General features: G+C 39.6%; 1 protein-coding gene across 1 annotated transcript in view; it reads right to left on the bottom strand.

Moving 5' to 3' along the window:
• NEIL3 (nei like DNA glycosylase 3) overlaps positions 1-17,109 on the bottom strand; it is a 36,422-nt gene extending 19,313 nt beyond the window's left edge. The window contains exons 1-4 of the mRNA XM_074950071.1: positions 16,921-17,109; positions 11,902-12,026; positions 4,437-4,571; positions 1,050-1,263 (exon numbers count right to left, since the gene is read on the bottom strand). Of these exons, the coding sequence (XP_074806172.1) occupies positions 1,050-1,263; positions 4,437-4,571; positions 11,902-12,026; positions 16,921-17,109 (663 nt within the window). The remainder of the gene's footprint in view (positions 1-1,049; positions 1,264-4,436; positions 4,572-11,901; positions 12,027-16,920) is intronic.
• Positions 17,110-17,392: the final 283 nt, after the last annotated feature.

Genomic DNA, 17,392 nt, shown 5'->3' with positions numbered 1-17,392 from the left:
TGCTCTAACTGAAACAGTGGTAAATTGATCCCAACTTCTGGAGACTTGTTCCCACTGGTTTTAACCTTGGTTGAGATGAGCCAGTGACAGAACCAGTGGGAATTTTGGGGTAATGTTTCCCAGTGTAGACAAGGCCTAAAGCCCATTCCTACAGGAATACTTAAGTCTTTAACCAAAAAGGCCCAAGTCCTGCGAAGAGAACGAGAGATCCCCTCACTAGCTTCAGGAGTTCGTTTTGTAGGATCAAGGCCTAAATTTGTAACTCACCTAAATTAGCTTTCATACAGTCTAAGGCTAGATACGTTTTCATTCCATTGAGTTATCACAATTTTCTCTCACTCACTCTGATCAACCTTGTTTTAGCTAAGAATCCAGGTGGTCTTAGATTGTTTTGAGGATATTTATTCACACCTGTCATGAAAGACAAGGCCTACACAGTCTGAGGAAGGTCTGGAGCCTCAAATCAGATAGAGTCTCATGAGGTATGGTGAATGCACTGCATGGGAAAAGCTTGAGAGCAGAGTCTGAGGGACTAAAGTAACTGAATATGATGAAGAAAATGTTGTAATTTAAACTATCTAGAGTCCACAGAGATTTTTGTGTTGGAATTTATCAAGCAAAATGAGAACAATCTATTTTATAATGGGCTGGCATGGCAATTTCATAGTAGCACAACATGATTCAAGACAGCAGGTCAAAGTTTGAAAATTAAATTAATTTCTGGTCAAGAAGGGATGTGAGTTGAAGAGATAGCATGTCTGCTGCAGCAACTCTCCCATCCAACCCATGAGCAGTGCTGACAGGCTCCAGAGTGCCACACTAACCCTCCTAGGGCAGGATGGTCAAGCATGACAGAGTCTGGGAGATCACTGGAATCCAGGGTGGCATTAATTAGGGGAAATGGAGGGCGTAGAAGATTATTAAGACCTTACAAGCTCCTCCCTACAAAAATCTAAACTAGACCAAAATATCTTGTAGATACATGTTTATGGTCTTAATAGCTGCTTGCAATTGGTACAGAAGGGAATCCATGAAAATATTTCACCTACTTTAACAGCTGGATGGAGACCACTGTCAAAGAGTGCTTCATTTTTTATGATATTTCCCACTCCAGGTAACACTGCCTGATCCAACAACACATCACATAACATGCGACCTTTCTGCTGCTTAATCTCACTTTCTGCTCTTAAGAAACTAAATTTTGGAGAGCATACATCTAAGTCTTCCATCATTCTTACTTTCTGTTCACTTTCAGCAGCATTCCTGCAAGACAAGACAAAATAATCTATCTTTCATTGTAACTAGACAGTACTTACACAATGTGTAGTATTTATGAGTGCCCTAGCACATTACACAGAGATCAAAAAGCCACGCAGATACTCGTGACATGCATAGAAAAACACAGAAGTCTTACCCTTTTTAAAAAATATGGTGGTTTAATAACACATACATAGAATACACTAGTGCCAGGCCATGTGCATAGGCAAGCATCCCATCTTGTTCAGGTCAGCTCTAAGAATAATTATCAGTCTGTGCCAAGCATTTACAGTGTTAAATGCATTTCCTAAGCAGAGACTCTCAGTTGTAACTAACTATAGGGGAGGATGGTCCAGTGGATAGGGCACAAGCCTGGGACTTGGTTTCAATCCCTTTCTATACCACAAACTTCCTGTGTGGCAAAACCCTTTAAGCAAGATTCATAAAGATACTCTTTCTCAGTCGCAGCCTAACCCTGGGGAAACCTGAACTCGCTCTACACCTAAGCTTTTACAGTAAAAAGTTCCCTAGGTGCCTAAGCTTTTGCCTCTGAGCATATATACTGCTGCCTCTAGGCATCCCGGCACCTATCTCCTGCCTGAACCCCAAATGATTCACAAACCAGGGGAAGACAGTTGTTCATCTACCTAACTGACATGTGGGCCTCGATCCAGTAGGCATGTTTAGAGGCCACCTAACTCCTCACAAAACATGGGGGGGGGGAAGGGGGGGGAAGAGAAGTAAAAGAGGAGGTGCTCTCTCATAACTTTTAGCCCAGTGATTAGAGTGCTCACCTAACTGACTCACCACTGGGTTGTGGGAGACACCAGTTCAAGTCCCTCCTCTGCCTGAAGAGGATTGGAACAGGGATCTGCCACCTCTCAGGGGCATTGTGCATGGGATATTCTGAGATAGGGCTCCCTCAGTCTTTCCCAGTGAAGCTGTTCCATTGTGGATAAATCATAAAAGAAAGTAACTGGAGTAAGAGGACTGGACCCTGTCTCTCTCACCTCCTAGGTGAGTGTCCTAAGCACCAGGCAACAGAGTCATTCTCATTCTCTCTCTGGCCCAATTAATATTTATTTATTTACAAGTGGAACAGCACCTCCAGGCAAGACTGAGGGAGACATACATCAGAATATCCTACAGCTAAGTGTTTAGGACACTCCTCTGAGAGTGGCAGATCCCTGTTCAAATCCCGTCTCCTCATTAGGCACAGGGGAGACTTGAACCGAGGATCACCCACATCCCAGGTGAGTACCTTAACCTCTGGTTATGAGGGAGCTCTTCCTCCCCCAGCTTCTTGCAGGAAATGTCTTAGGCACCTAACTCTAGAAGAGGTTTCATAACTGAGAATCACAAGCAGAGATAGGCACCTAAATACAATCTGCAGAAGAGCACTATCTCTGTGAGAAGGGCGAAACTTAGGACACACCCATGTCACTGGCATCTCCCATTCACTAGCTTAGGCAGGAAGTCGCTTAGAGTGCTGTTTTTTGTCAATGGCAGTCTAAGGTGCCTATCTCTCCCGTTCATTGTATGAAGAGCCCAAGCACTTAACTCAGGCTTTGTGAATGGCAGTGTTATTCCTGTGATTTGCTAGGCACCTAAAAGTTAGGCACTGCAACACTCAGCGTCACAATGCTCAACTCCCTTTGTGAGTCTAGCCCTTATTTTCTGGGTGTCTGAGTTCCCCCCCTGTAGAACAGGGATACTAGTGCTGCCCCACATCACAGGGTGTTGTGAGGATAAATAAATTAAAGACTGAGTGTCTATGCTCAGATACTGTGGTGACAGGGGAGAAATATGAATGATAGATTAGATATCTGCATTAGGGAAATTTGCCCCAAATCTCTCATGGAAACATGCAGCTCCAGCACAAAACACAGTTCGCAGAAGTGCAATTTATTTCATGAACAGGTTCTCCAAAACAGTTTTGGGATATAGAGGAACCATCAGATTCTTTTCATTCATGACCTAAATCAGATATGAATGCCCACCATTCTTATGAACAAACATATCTGTATGGCACCATTTAAAAACTGTGTGTCATTCCAAATGCAAATATTCCTGATGTTCTGAGACAGGATTTTTGTTTTTCATTCTAGCCAAAGTGTAAAAAAATAAAAATAAAAATACCTTTTTAAAGTTTTACTTACAAAAAGGGCAGCTGATACTGAATGGAATTAATAAATAAAACAATAAATAAAAAAATTCAGTGTCCAGAAGTAAAAGCTATTGGATTAAGATATCAACACCACATTACACTGTGAATGCTCAGAAGGAGACCAGCACCTTATTGTGATAAACATTTACATGTTAAAATAAAGTTTATCCATGCATTAAAGGAAAACCCCCCACAAAATTAGTAATAGATGCAAGAAAGCCCAGATTTACACATATTTATATTTAAGACCTATTCTAGAATAGAAAATACATATATTAAAATCACCTTGAATTTATACAGCGCCTTTCATCTGAAAGCTTCACAGTGCTTTACAGAAAAACCTCACAAAGATGCTATTCCTCTACAGCTTCCACACAGGTGAGAAGAACAGCGCCAATGGCTGGGAATATGCCCCAAAACATGTGTCACAAGCACTGCTAAAAAATACCTGCCTACATTTTTTTGGGATAGATAGATTCTGAAATATTGAAGCACAAGATAAAACCTACCATGTACTTCTAAGTATAGGAAATATACAGTAACCATTAAAGGCCCAGACCCTCACCTTGCAATCAGATCCATGCGGAAGCAGAAGTCCACCTGCCTAAATCTGATTGCAGAAGCGGGAGTTTAAAGGGCAAAATACAGGCGGCACATTCAGTTGTTAGAGCAGGGAGCAGAATCAGGAGTCATGGATTTGAATCCCAATCTTCTGTTGACTCTCTAGATGGCTTTAAGCAAGTCACTTTCTGTACCTCAGTTATGTATTCACAAAGTAATTAAAATTACTTACATACCCAGTAAGGACATTGGGAGCTTTAATGAGGTATACTTACCTTCCTTAAAGCTGGGAGGCATATTTAATTAATTTTTATGAAGTGCTTTGAAATTCTCAGATGAAAACCACTATATAAATGCAAAATAATCTTTTCTCAACTATATGGTGAAAACCTTATTTTTATAAAAAGAACACAGATTGAACACTGAAGAAATGCTTCAATTTTTACTTTACCTAAGCTCTACTGTTGCGTCAAAGAAACAAACCATATCATCAGTAAGCTGTATTTCCAGAATTGGTGGTGCTCCATTTCGGTCTTTGCTTGCAGTTGGATTAATACACATGGAACCATTCATGCCAAAGTGAACCCTAGGCGACAAACACATTTCTGAAAAAAAAAAATCTGCATCTTAACAACACTCCCAGGCATGTTAGTAGTCTATTTTCTAGCTTGGCAATTAAATTCACTAAGTATATAAAATAATTCTTATCATTAGCAGCAACAGGGTGACATGAAGTGCTTGTTTACATGGTCTCTCTTTCCTCCCACAAAGGACTGTGTTTACTAGCAACTAAGAAGCACTCAAGTATATAGTGACTTTACTAGATCTTTATATAACCAATCATTCAGTTAATGATTTAAATTTGAAACATGTTTGTGCAACAATACAGTGCAGCATCCTGGGAGTTTCTTCACCTGTACTTCTGCACTCTTACAGCCCCTGGCAGGCTCCTCCAGGGACAATGGGGAAAAATACACTTGTTTTCTTTCTTGCTGACTCATTTTAAAATTAAGACTCACTAAAACAAGAACAACGTTCTTCTCAAAGAATATTCTATCAGCTCTTCTTCTGCCAAGTATAATGATCCAATATAGAAGACAAAATTGCCAGCTATTTCACTACCACAACTTTCACCATATCGAGCACCTTCCAGTTGTCCTCAAAACAATATGACTAGCATCTGTCCTGTGCATAGCTGGTTCTTTGTTTTTCCCACCTCTCGCCAGGGCAAAGATTGTTTAGGTTTTTAAAATTCTTAAAAAATATTATTTAAAAATAAGTGCTGGTGTTTATTAGTTAAGGTGAGGTTAAGGACTGAAGGCACAAAAAATATGAAGTGAAGACGTCTGAGGTGGTTGTTAAGACTGGAATTTCTGCAGTGTCTAAGCCAGCACACAGAAAGATCTGCCTCCTTCACTGATGAGTTTTACTCTTGAGGCAACGTGCCAAAGGAGTGGAGTTGTCCAGAGCTTGATATATCTTTTAGGTACCCCAAGTGCAGATCATTCAATGCTTTTAAAATGAGGACAGAGATCTTGAATTTGATGCAATATTCTACTTGGTATCAGTGTATTGAGCAAAGGACAAGTAAATCTGATTTGCAGCCCTGATTAAAGTATTCCTTCACAAGTTAATCCAAACATATCGTATATACCCCATGTCCTCAAAGGGAAGTCTTATTTCTCAGCTTCTCCTTTAAAAACAACATTTTTTTTTTCCAGAGGAAGGTTAATTATTTTATGGTTTAGGAGATGAACAACAGACCGGTTTTGAGGGGGTGGGGGGAGGGGAGAAGAAGGCCTGGAACAAAGACAACATCTCAAACATCTATTTGTTTTTAATCCGTCCCCTGTAATGCCACACATCTGTTTACTCTTATTTTTCCATAAGTACTGGAAGGATGGTTTTAAAAAAAATATTTACAGTTAACTTAAAGGCAACAGCGTATCAATTAATAAATATTGACAAACTACATTGTTAGTAATTGATTACAAATCCAAAAGAAGAGCAGTATTGTAAACTGATTCTCAAGAAGTATATTGTGCCTTTCAGAAGCTTTTTCTTATCGTTCAGCTGAGTTGAGTTAAGTTAATAAATATAACTATTTTGGAAGTAGTTGTTACTGCTATATGCTTCCAATTCTCCGGTGCGATATTATAGCATTGCACAAGATTAAGCAGTTTTGGGGATTTTTTTAAATGTAGGCTTTAAACTCTGTGTCGTGCTATCAATCATAAATGCATTTAACATTTCCCAAAAGTTCTTGATAAGAAAAAAAATAACGTACATGTTTGTAATTAAGTGTCTCACTTATGGAGGCCCAGTGCCCTGTTTAAAGGTACACTACTGTCATAACGATTAGCTGTCACAACTACTTCTCAGTTATAGCTACAGTAATAAAATATTTCACAATCACTTCTATGCATAAATTTCTTTTCTATTAAAAGCCTTAAGAACTTTACAAATTCCACGCCAGCATGCCTCATTATCCCTGATGTGCTGAAACAATGAAATATAGCATTTTTGTCATTTTAATTAAGCAGAAAGTAGGATGGACCTACTTTAATTGAAATCTTGGTTCTGCTGTCTGATGACAGCTAGTGTTAAAAAGCTCAATATTTTTTAATAGAAAAAAACTGAGCTGTTGTAACTGTTCAGTTGTGTACAAGACTTAAGTTCTTGGAGGTTTTGTTTGTTTTTTAATTGCAAAGCTCTCATTAGTTCCTAGAAAATAGTTGCTCAGTAACAGCACAAACTATGTTATAGGCACAAGAAAAAAACTGGTAACAGAATTTTATTAGAAGGGTGCATTAAAGTCCTGGATCTAACTCCCAATGAAATCAATGGGAATCTTTCCACTGCTTTTAATGGCATTTTATTTGGGCTCTACAAATCAGAATCCTTTCCACATGGGAGTGTGTCTAGGTTTTGCCTTTTTTAAAGAAAATAAAAATATCTGTATTTTTATAGGTTCTTGAAGATTTCCAGATGGACTTATTCAGGTGAGGTTCAAGGGTTATTCTGAAGAAAACAGATTGTCGGAACATCTTTTGTATATATCTCTCACAACCCTAACTGTCATTTTCTTTACTCTAGAGCAAATTAGTCTCTAGTCACTGGTAAAATGCATCTACAAACTGTGCTAATTTACAAGATTCCCCACCACTCACCTCTTCAGATTTTAACTGATTAATTTATTTCTTACTTTTAAAAAGACACTACCATAAACACAAAAATATCTAATGGTAATCCTCAAAAATCAACTAAGAGGAAATACAAAATCAAGGAAAACGTAGGAGATAAGTTCAAATTCTGCTTACGCTGTGGCCTTTGGTGAATTCACTGCACCTGTTCTATTACTACTACTATTGGATGCTTGTTCTCAGATGAAAGAAATTCCTCAAAAGAATTATTCCCTGACATTATTGTTCATTAATCAGGAAGTGGATTGTACTGTCCCATTTATCAGTAATAGGGGGGTCACAAATTCCACAAAAAATTAATTTCCCTCATGTGCTAATTGTTATCCATGATGTACCTTGTTCATTTATAAGTCATTCAATCGGCATAGAGGATTTCATGGTCAGATCTTCCTTTTCCCTGAAGTGAGGGAGACAGAAATCTACAGTGTTTGGCTCTTGGCCAAAGAGCAAGTGTTTCCTTGGGCCCTTCCCAGCTCCTCCCTTGCACACTCACTTGTGTTAGAGCTGTACACAGTCCAGCTTTAAGAGAACAATTTTAAGGTCATTTTTCCATGGTAATAAGGAATGTCTGCCTGCTAGCTTCAGGATGAATTTCATAAGTGCAATTTATAAAGGCAGTCCAGAGCAGTTAGTGATGTGATTGAGTGGACAAACATTTAAAAAAAAAAACAACAAGGAACATCAGTTTCCAGTGTTAGACATCCTTTAATTTTCAGACCAGGATTCAAAAGTAACAGAAAGGGCTAAATGAAGCATCTACATAATTGTAATTGTTGTTATACTTAAAGCTTTGATCACATACTTTCAGTAACTAATTTTAAAAGGTAGTTTAAAAATTAAGATTACTTAAAATCCTGCAGTGCCATAGGATTGCATTCTTATACTACAACGGGGGCACATACTCTCTCTTTTTTTAATAGACAGACAATGAAAATAACTTTTGCAAAATGGTATTGTTGATAAAGAAAATTTTAGTTAATGCATGTTTCATATTCATGTTAAATATCTGAGAACTCTAGTTGTTTATATTACACTACAGACCATATAAACTAGGTTTTCTGCTTGTTTTTCAAAAGAGTCACCCCAAACGTTTTAGTTTAGGTTTGACACATTTCATGTGCATTGCAGGAGACATTTGCAATACACATATCGCATGCTACACTGGAAACAGGGAGAACTATAATTAGATCCTTAGACAGTATGAGCCCAATTTTCAGAAGTGCTGAGTAGCCACTATTTGAATGGAAATCATTGGGAGTTATCTACATAAAGTATTTTTAGACTCTTTAGTATATTGATTATGAGCAAACCATTAAAGTCTAGAAAATTACAACAAATGTCATATAAGTGTTACCAATTTTAGAAGTCTTACTTTTGTGCTGTGAAGTCTGTGGAAAACTTTTTTTAAAAAATTGGGTGGGCTCATTTTGGTTACCATCCGGTGGGAATACCATAGCGTATTTGGTTATTACACACAAAAGGAATGTTAAGCATGCAAAGCCAAACACTCATCATTTAAGAAGTACCAGAATTAATATTGATTATGAGAGCTTGATTTGACCTCCTTGTGCATGTGTAATATCATCCAGTCTTGCCTAACAACAAATAGAAAGTCTGGAGTAAAGCAAGGACTAGAAGCCAGCTCTGCCAACTCTCAGACTTTGCCACAAAAAAATATTCTCTCTCTTCTTACAACCCTCTGCCTCATCACTGTCCAGTTTATATGGACAATCACAATTCTGTCATTTATTTCCTAACTTTTGAGTGCTTTACTCTACCACCTTAATATTCTTTTAATGTTTTTGTATGTCATTTTCTAGGTGTGTGATTTTTTTTTAAAGCAAACTGAATCAACAGAAATTCTATCAGTGATCAGTATGGGTGGAACCCAAGACCTTTAGATCCACAGCACAGAACTCAACCACTTGAGCTAAAAGAGAAGTTGGAGCAACAGTATGCTGTTCCCTTGTATGTGGACCAGCCACTAGAAGGGAATGTGACATGCTTTGCCAATGACTAGAAGTGTTGGATAGCTAATGTGACAGCAATTTTTAAAAAGGGCTCCAGAGGTGATCCCAGCAATTACAGGCTGGTAAGCCTGCCTTCAGTACCGCGCAAACTAGTTGAAACTATAGTAAAGAACAAAATTGTTAGACACATAGATGAACATAATTTGTTAGGGAAGAGTCAACATGGTTTTTGTAAAAGGAAATCATGCCTCACCAATCTACTAGAATTCTTTGAGGGAGTCAACAAGCATGTGGACAATGTCCATTGGATATAGAGTACTTAGATTATCAGAAAGCCTTTGACAAGGTCCCTCACCAAAGACTCTTAAGCAAACTAAGCTGTCATGGGATAAAAGCAAAGGTCCTCTCATGGACTGGTAACTGGTTAAAAACACAGGGAACAGAGAGTAGGAATAAACGGTCAGTTTTCAGAATGGAGAGAGGTAAATAGTGGTGTCTCCCAGGGGTCTGTACTGGGACCAGTCCTATTCAACATATTCATAGATTATCTGGAAAAAGGGGTAAACAGTGAGGTGGCAAAATTTGCACATGATACAAAACTACTCAAGATAGTTAAGTCCCAAGCAGACTGCGAAGAGCTACAAAAGGATCTCCCAAAACTGGATGACTGGGCAACAAAATAGCAGAAGAAATTCAATGTTGATAAATGCAAAGTAATGCACATTGGAAAACATAATCCCAACTATACATATAAATTGATGGGGACTAAATTAGCTGTTACAACTCTCAAGAAATAGATATTGGAGTCATTGGGGATAGTTCTTTGAAAGCATCCACTCAATGTGCACAGCCGTTCAAAAAGCAAACACAATGTTGGGAATCATTAAGAAAGGGATGGATAATAAAACAGAAAATATCATATTGCCTCTACATAAATCCATACTGTATGCAGATGTGGTCGCCCCATCTCAAAAAAGATATACTGGAATTGGAAAAGGTTCAGAAAAGGGCAACAAAAATAATCAGGGGTATGGAATGGCTTCCGTACAAGGAGAGATTAATAAAACAGGGACTTTTCAGCTTAGAAAAGAAATGACGAAGGAGAGATATGATAGAGATCAATCAAATCATGACTGGCGTGGAGAAATGAAATTAATAGGCAGCAGGTTTAAAACAAACAAAAGGAAGTATTTCTTCACACAACACACAGTCAACCTGTGGAACTCCTTGCCAGAGGATGTTGTAAAGGCCAAGACTATAACAGGGTTAAAAAAAAGAAAACTAGGTAAGTTCATGGAGGATAGGTCCAACCATCAATGGCTATTAGCCAGGATAGGCAGGGATGGTGTCTCGAGCCTCTGTTTGCCAGAAGCTGGGAATGGGTGACAGGGAATGGATCACTTGATGATTACCTGTTCTGTTCATTCCCTCTGTGTCACCTGGCATTGGCCACTGCTGGAAGACAGGATATTGGGTAGATGGAGCAATATGGTCGTTCTTATTTTCTTATGAATCGGAAATCCTAATTCTAGTCTTGTGGCTGGCAGGGAGTGTGGTCTAATGCTTAGATATCACAGGCAGGCACATATATTTGATGCATTCATTCTTAAAGAAAGTATGGCTAAGTGGATGAGCCCTGGGTTCTATTCCTAGCACTGCCAGAAGTGACCTTGTACAACCTCTCAGTTCCTTCATTTATAAAAGTAGGAAACAATACTTGCCTGCCTGAGGTCTGGCTCAGTAATAAGGGTTGTGAAGTGCACAGAATTAAACATTCCAGTCAGCGGAAGAGCTGAGCCTAGAGCTAATGATCTCCTTCTAGTAATTTCCCCTAGACTGAAGAGTGGGGGGAGTGTGTGTTATTGAATGCCTGTTCCCATCCACAGTTCTAGCTCTGAGCCTACCATGTAGAAGGCGTGGGGCCTGCTCAGTACAATTGGCTTGAAGAGAGCTCTGTGCAGCAGAGCATCAGCACTGCACATGGAATGTTCTAAGATTTTATCAGCAAGCCTCTAACAAGCTCAACTGAGGGTCTACAGATGGTCATTTTTTTAGAGCAATATAACTCAGCCAAATCAGGGTGGATTTTTATGAGAACAGCAAGACGCTTTTCTGACCACAAGACCTCCCCTGCCAAAGTTCAAGTCCTGACTCCACAAGGAAATGTTAGAGCTCTTTAAAAAAGTGTCTTTAACATTGGTGAAGCTACCTATTTCTCCCTAACCTCATTCTCAGAAATGACTGAATTGTTTTCACTTAAACTTTCCAGAAAAACATCAGCCTGAGACAGACACCTAGAATGCACAATTTTAGCCCAAACAGTTAAAGTTTGGCAGTTATAAGCAACTGAAAATGGGGCTAATAATGAAAGTGTTAGGCAGCTGTAACTCTAGGCACTGCTACCAGCTCTGCCTACAACAAACTGCAGTTTCATTAAGAATATTTTATTTAAGAAATACCTAACACAATTCATGAAATAAAGTGGCACTTACCCTCTGCTTTCAGGAGAATAAAGCAGTAGGTTGTGATGTTATCATTATCATCTCCTTTCATGATGGAAAAGCAGAATCACACTGTCATCTGTCTAGTATATCCAGCACCTACATACAAACTGCGTATAGAAATTTCTCTACAATACTAATTAACTTTCACATAATTGAAAATGATAGTACTGAGAAAAAAAACCCTGAAAATGTACATGGTTAGAGACTACATACAGAGGGAATACTGTAATTTCTCTTACCTCAATGCTTTCTGTCCAAAATACATAAAAAGCTCCTTCCCCAGAGTTTCTACACCAGTGTACACACATCCTTTCAGCAATCTCAGGAAATCCTGGCAGGAGGTTTTATTCCCAGTCACAGCATTCTGAAAATAAATTCACACACACACACACAAAACATGTTTAGGAAAGAAACAGTCCTAAAGTCAATATCAAAATTTTGCAGTCATCAGTTAATACCCAACTATACAGACAAAATCTGCCACCCTTAATCATACTGAGTACAACCTTATTCCTCCAACCATCCCACTGAAATCAATGGGACTACTTGCAAAGTAAACTGCTATTCAAACACTGGCCCATTTTACTCTGCTCTGTTGGTTTCCAGAAAATATTATCCTAGAAAAAAGATAAGTAATTCATTATTTGTACAAAAACATAATTTGACAGATAAAATGTCACCTTAAATCTCTATAGACACTTACAGAGTGTCCTGCCAGATCACCAATGCCATTCAGGAGTTCTGAGAAGGGTATTTTGTTGGACAAACTGTGTGATACCATTTTTTGGTATTTTAAAAGCAAAAACCTTTTCAAAATGCCTCTGATTGGAGCCACTGACAGTGCTGATATATGTTCTGTGTACTAGATGAGACTTCTTGTTGTCCAGCAAAAATCTGCATATAGCCCCACAGGAGTACTTTTCTTTTCAAAGATCAGATTTTCAACAGCTAGGAAAAAAGGGTGTTGGGAAGGGGACACTGGTGAAGGAATGAAGGGAATGGATCATTTTAAAGATCTGAGTAAAAAATTAACATGGCTGTTACTCTGAAACTACTCACATAGTAAGTGTTACTCCATTTATTCAAATGGAGTCATAAGTACTTACACTAATGATTAATTTGGCCCAGGGAACTACTTTTTAGTGACAGCATTCCAGAGTTTATGTTTTGGTGTATGGATCAAGTATTACCATAATCAGACTAGTTTCAAAGCCACATTTGTAATTCACAAGTATCGAGGTCTTCTATCATCATTGTTGCAAAATCTCTAAAGCCAGTGCTACTATGAGAAAATTAACATTTTTCCACTCCTAACAGACAGAAGCCCAAGTGAACAGTTATGACAGTTATGAACAGGTCTGAGGCAAAACTTCAAGTCTGTATAAAGAATACACAATTAGACCTACATTTTGCTGCCTTAGATGACCAGCTATTTTGTCAGTCTGGTATAATTGCTCCTTATTAACAAAAAAACTATTCTGTTAAAGCAATTCCACGCTGACATTTTTAGTCAATTCATTTGCCATACTATTTTAAAATCATTTCTCTATTTTTGAGATATGTGCAGAAGTGTCAAAATTATGAGTTATTAACAGGACCAAGACTGTTATTTCTCACTCTGTCTTTTCTTTTTAAATAGCTTTGTGAAATAATTAAGTTATATATAGATTATCCTGTAACTTAGTATTCCTAACGATAATTATAAAAGTACCTATTCAATCAAAATAAGTTGGATAGCCCATTGTTTATTGTATTCAGTATCACTTTGCCTGTTGACAAAGGGAAAAGTAAAAAAGAAAATGTATGAGCCTTTGCCTATGAGACTGTTGAATCAGTCTCAAGGTGTAATTTTTAAAACAATATATTTAAGCCTATGCAAATCCCTGTATAGACACTTATTTAGAGATATGCAAAGTTCATTACAGTTTATCTTAAGTCAATTAGCAATCAGTTTAACCAGAACAAGAGTTTCCACTCACAAAAGAGGTTCAATTAAATGGGTTTTTTAAAGAATTTAAATTAAACCATTTCAACTTCTGTGTTTAGATAAGGCCTTCCATTCTTCCCAAAGCAGAGGCCCTTTATGCCCCACTTAAGTCCTTGCATGGGCCACGAAGCAGAGGACCATCACAAGGACTAAGTGGAGAACAGACCTTGTGATGGTCCTCTGCCCAGAGAGAAAATTCATCCTGAGATGAATTTCACCAGCTGAGAATATGACTGTTACTATTTTTCCCCTTTGCTAAACTCATGAGAGCATAATTTATTCAAAAAGTAAAAATACTATTTAAGTCCTGAAACCTGAAGGTTATAAGAATTAATTGATTACATGATTTCCTGCACTACATTCTTTTTAAAGTTATGGGCAAGAGCACTGCTGTGGAACCTTAATACAGAACATTAATCTGTGTGTAGGCTTACATATCAAACATAAGAAAAAAAATCCTTCTGTGACTTTACCATTGCTTAGAACATAAGGGAAGCACCAAGTTTCCCACACTTGTGCAGAAACTGACAAAAAAAAGCCAACTCAGCAATCAGGAATGGAGTACTGAATCTTCACATCTCATTAACCAGACCTGCTCATGTATATTTTAACATCTTTTTCTACAAAAAGATTCAATAACATACAACTTGTGGGGTTTTTCTCCAAAAGATCCCAAAAACCCCACAACTTGTATGCTGTTGAATAGTTTTATATTGGCAACAAAAATGGGTAAAAATTAGCAGAGATATTACATACTGAGTACGTGGAAAGCAGATACCCCATTCTTTATTTGGTTAAATACCGTATATGCTCATTCATAAGCCGAATATTTTTGGTAAAAAATGACGCATCAGAGAGCAGGGGTTGGCTTATAAACGCGTCTACACCAAAATTTGATCATTTTAAACTAATATCTAATACACTGTCATTTTGTTTACCTGGAGCGTCTGCAGGCATGGAGCCCCTCAGCTCCCTGTGGCCGCGGTTCACCATTCCCAGCCAATGGGAGCTGTGGGAAGTGCACCACTTCCCACAGCTCCCACTGGTTGGGAATGACGAACTGCGGCCACTGGGAGCTGAGGGGCTCCATGCCTGCAGATGCTCCAAGTAAACAAAATGTCCCGATCCAGCAGTGGCTTACCCTAATGGGCCAGGAGCCAAAGTTTGCCAACCCCTGAAATATAGGGTCAGCTTATGAAAGGGTCAGACAGTTTTTGCTATTTTTACCTAACCATCATGGGGGGTCGGCTTATAAACGAACAGGCTAATGAACGAGTATATATGGTAGTTAGTTTTTTAAAAAACACATTAACTAGACAAAGTAATTCTGGAAGTAAAAATTCCTTTTCTGTGGGCTAATGTGTATCATTCTCCTTCTAAGCTTTTTATTGTACACTTCTGAACCCTATATAAATTAAAAAGCAACCAATGCCAGCAACAACTTCTACAATTTTCCTTGTAGGTTTCCTGAACTCAAATGATATTAAAACAATTGCCATCTTTTTGATTAGACAAAAAAGTGACTTGAAAAGATTTCCTTCATTATTTCCTACACGGGTTCATGTTTCTCCTGCTCTCTCTCTTCAAATTCATCAGATTTGCTGTGGCTGATTTATTATATTGATGACAAGAATATATTATGGTACACTGATTTAAAAAAAAAATGTGAAAAATCTCAAACAACTGCCAGAAACCTCTGCTGTAGTTAACTCTGCAATGATTTTTGCAGAAGCAAAGTATATCAGCTACACTAATGATCTTGCTTGAAGTTCAGATCAGTCAGGCACATTTTATCATCCCCAAAACTATAAGAGAATTTTTACAAATCTAGTAAAGCTTTCTTGCATTCTTTCAACGCTTAAAAGGAATGTCAACTGCATCACTTGTATTGGTGTAAAACCTTTATATCAGATACAGCACAATATTGCAACAAATGCCTTCTCAACATTTATTTAAAATTAAGTCCACTTAATCTGGTTTCCTAGCATTAAACAGAGAAGGTAAAGTTTTCAAAAGTGACTAAGTGGCTTAGGAGCCTGACCTTCATTTTTAAAGGATTTAGGCACATAGGGCAAGATTTTGAAAAGTATTTAGGTACCTAAAGATGCAGATAGGCACCCAGTGGAATTTTCAAAAAACACCTAGGAATGTAATTCCCACTGAAATAATTTTAATGGTCCATCAGGGGTACAGACACTTTCAAAAACCCCACTAGATACCTCTCCACATCTTCAGATGCCCGAATTCTTTTAAGAATCTGGCCCTTTAAGTGCCTAAATCTCTTTTGAAAATGAACATGTACTTTTGAAAACTTTACCCTGACTGGTTTCAGAGTAACAGCCGTGTTAGTCTGTATTAGCAAAAAGAAAAGAAGTACTTGTGGCACCTTAGAGACTAATAAGGAAAGTGATCACTTTAGATAAGCTATTACCAGCAGGAGAGTGGGGTGGGGGGAGAGAAAACCTTTTGTAGTGATAAACACCCATTTTTTTCATGGTCTGTGTGTATAAAAACATCTTCTGTATTTTCTACAGTATGCATCCGATGAAGTGAGCTGTAGCTCACGAAAGCTTATGCTCAAATAAATTGGTTAGTCTCTAAGGTGCCACAAGTACTCCTTTTCTTTTTACCCTGACTGTATTTAGTGGGGAAGCAGCAAAAGAATTAGTCCTTGTATCAGCCTACTTGAAAGATTACAATGCTGCAATGCTTTTTCTTTTCTGTGCCCAAAGACAGATGGAGGACGCTATTAAAACAATGACTGTTTGGAGGAGCCATAGAGAAGATTTACACTTGGGGGATGAAATCAGGCTTTCTTGCATAAGCACCATAGAGTCTCCTCAAGTGCCAGGGAGCAGCACGTCCTGAGACCTTGGAACAAGGCTCAGCATTCCATGAAAAAATTCAGAAACTTGTGTAAGGTTGTGTATGTTATGTGTGGTAAAATGCCCAGCGCTTGGGCTCGGCGCTTGAAAGAGTCAAAGGAAGTCACTGAGGACACTGAAAAGCGCCAGAACCATGCACAAGTGCAGCAAGGGACAGCCTCTCCCGCTGTACTTTATTTACATAGGGGGCCAGAGGGATTGGCAGGAGCTCCCCCCGCGTCTATAAACATCGCGTCGCTCCCCCTTTTAGCTGCTCCCACGGTGCGGGGCTCAGCCGGGGGTTGCCCCCACCAGCCCCCTTTGCAACCTGGCGTGTGGCTGCCGCCTCCCTCCTGGGGGACCGAGCAGCTGTGCTGTGCCGCCCCCCGCTCTGGGGCAGCTGTTACCGTCTGGCGCGCGCCGCCCGAGCTGCTCCCGCCGCAGCCGCTGCTCACCCCGGTGCAGGCGGCGGGGCCCAGGGCCGCAGGCTGGGCTGGCAGCAGCGCGCTGCCCCGCACGCCCCGCACTGCTTGGCCCCGGCGCACCCGGGCCCGGATCCTCTCCCCGTGCAGGGCGCAGCCAGGACCTTCCACCATCCCGGAGCCGCTCAAATCTCCCGCTCAGTGGCTGCCCCGCCCCTGTCTCCGCAGCGCCCTGCAGCAGGAGGGCCGCGGCCTAGGACTGGGTGGGGCCAAGCTGGACGCCCGCCTGATCCCTCTAGATGAGACACACGCAGCCGCATCCCCTATCTCTGTTAGGGAACTTCCCAACTTTCTACTTGCCCCAGGCCAAACACCCTTGCCCCGCCCCTCCTCCGAGTCGCCACCCCCTTCTCACTCCATGCCCCCCCACCTGCTCTCACCCCTCCCACCCCCTCAC

Source organism: Natator depressus, chromosome 4 (genome assembly GCF_965152275.1).
Source record: "Natator depressus isolate rNatDep1 chromosome 4, rNatDep2.hap1, whole genome shotgun sequence".
Classification (NCBI taxonomy): Eukaryota; Metazoa; Chordata; order Testudines; family Cheloniidae; genus Natator; species Natator depressus.
The sequence above is the reverse complement of the archived record's forward strand: the minus strand, read 5'-3'. Positions and strand labels throughout refer to the sequence as shown.